A 2,385-nucleotide genomic window follows, 5' to 3' on the forward strand; every position below is an offset into this window, starting at 1 on the left:
CCTAGGATTGGAGTGCAGAAGTATAGTCCTGAGGACATCGTCTCATGTTGAAAACGGAAGCAAGAGATGTTTGGGAAGCAGCTTCTTAGGCATTGAAGGTAGTGTTCATGATGGTGCCAAAATAATCGCAACTAAAGCTGGATAAAATGAGGATTGACCCGAGAGGGGGGACTGACTAAAGCAAAGCACCAAAGGCAATACCCCTGATTTATGTAAGAATCAGAATTCTGCTTTGTGCAACGGGGAGTCAAATAAAAAGAGACCACTTGCTAACTAATATTTCCAGCATTAAGCAATATTTAATGGCAAGCAGCAATCTTATTTGTGTTGTCTTTTTCCGAACAAGGCATATTAAGGGAAACTTACCATGCAACTCAATGTCATTCTTAGAAGGGGACTCCCCTAATTCAGACAAAACAAACTAAAAACAGAAAGAGTAATTTTACAAGGAAACATCATATACTAGTAGCAAGGAGTTGCTATTTGGATCAAGGGGCAAGTAGTTTCTTGATACCAGATTTCTGCTCAGCTGTCAACCGAGTTGGGAACTTCATATTGAATTTGATCCTCAGATTGCCCCTTCTTGAGGGTTCTTTTGCAATAGGCATTCCTTCTTTGGGCACAACCTCTTCATAGTTGGGATGAATAACATTGCTGATGGGTATAGTTAAGGTCCTCCCGTCAAGTGTTGTGAGACGGACTGTGTATCCTGTTAATGCTTCAGCAAGCGATATTTTCTGCGTAACAATGAGATCGTTACCTTCCCTCGTGAAGACGCTATGTGGCTTCTCATCGACTATAAATACTAGATCCGCTGGAACAAGATTTGGTTGTTCATTTCCTTTCTCCGGGAATGTGATTTTTGTCCCCTTCTTCCAGCCAGGTTTGATATCAATGGTAAGAATCTCTTCTACGGGTAAGGTCTTCCTGTTCAACAAAGAACAATTGCCCTTAGAGATCCACTAAATAAACAAAACCCACAAGAGACAGCAAGTTAATATCCAATAAAGTACGTATAGTGCCAGTAAGCAAGCATAATATATAAGAATAACGTACCCACTGGCATCAGCTATTTCTCTGGAAATCTTCATTCTCTTTGTGGTGCCCTTGTAAAGCTCTTCCAGGCTACAAGGCAATGTTTGTTCAATTGGTGGTGCCTTCCTCGGGGCTGAACTCATCGGTCTACCCTCTCCAAATGAACTAAATATATCGTCACCAAACATTGAACTAGAAAACCTTGTACCACCACTCCTCATGCCACCACCACCACCCATCCCTCCAAATGGACTCGAAAAGCCAAAGAATTCAGCAAAAATATCGTTGGCATTTCTCGGATTGAAATGAAATACGTTAGGTCCATCTCCTGTCTGGAAAAATGTAGCACCTCCAGGACCAGTACCACCAGCACCTGGTGGCGGCACTTGACCTTTTAGGCCTTCTTCACCATATTGATCATAGATGGCCCGCTTCTGGGAATCACTTAAAACCTTATGAGGGACCCCAAAAAAAAAATAAAAAAATCATCAGATTTCATGTCATACATATGTTTCGCCCCCAATAATATATTATAAACACAAACAGTTTAAAATAATTTCAATTGCATCCGTTGCAGCCATATGTTTTACCGTTTAATACACAGATAAAACATCTTCTTGAGATAAAAATTCAACCAGTGATTAAATCAAGAAATTTGCGATCCAATTCCAAATTTGATCATAAGGTGATAAGAAGTAGATTAATTATTCAATGAAATACAGCCAATGCATACCAAGTTTATGCGTCCGATTTAACATTTTTTCATAACTGAGATCATAAAAGCCAATTAAATAAACAAAATTCTGCAGAATTCCAACAAAAATTCAGTCCTAGTGCAACTCTACTAAATGGGGTCTAGCCATCAAGACATATAATCTTAAGAATGAATACAACTATTGGCAAAATGTAGAAGAATTACAAGAAACATAATGATAAAACGCAGAAACATCATATAAGTCACTGACATCCCACATGATTAAGTATAATGTGCACAAACATATTAAAGAAACAGATATCAGAGTAGGTACCTCGTAGGCTTCAGAAATCTCTTTGAATTTTGCCTCAGCTTCTTTCTTGTTGTTGGGATTCTTGTCTGGGTGCCATTTCATGGCCAGTTTTCTATAAGCTTTCTTCAAATCCTCATCTGTTGCATTCTTATCCACCTTCAATATCTTATAGTAATCCACACCCATATCTTGTTATTTCTTCTTCTATATGTACTCTGTTCTATCAGTCACTAATTTCTGTCTGTTGCTAAAACTATTATATATTATTATTCTTTTGTTCGCCGAGAAATAGAGGGAGAGAGATGAGTCTGGAAATAGAGGTGTAAACGGTGGACCCAGAAAT

General features: G+C 38.6%; 1 protein-coding gene across 1 annotated transcript; it reads right to left on the reverse strand.

Moving 5' to 3' along the window:
• Positions 1–254: 254 nt before the first annotated feature.
• On the reverse strand, positions 255–2,365 carry LOC111389334 (dnaJ homolog subfamily B member 4-like). The gene is made up of 3 exons (XM_023014253.1): positions 2,064–2,365; positions 1,057–1,487; positions 255–927 (listed from the first exon to the last, which is right to left on the reverse strand). Exons 1-3 carry the CDS (start codon positions 2,226–2,228, stop codon positions 489–491), a joined length of 1,035 nt encoding a protein of 344 aa, XP_022870021.1. The 5' UTR covers positions 2,229–2,365; the 3' UTR covers positions 255–488.
• Positions 2,366–2,385: the final 20 nt, after the last annotated feature.

This window comes from Olea europaea, unplaced genomic scaffold (assembly GCF_002742605.1).
Source record: "Olea europaea var. sylvestris unplaced genomic scaffold, O_europaea_v1 scaffold5797, whole genome shotgun sequence".
NCBI lineage: Eukaryota > Viridiplantae > Streptophyta > Magnoliopsida > Lamiales > Oleaceae > Olea > Olea europaea.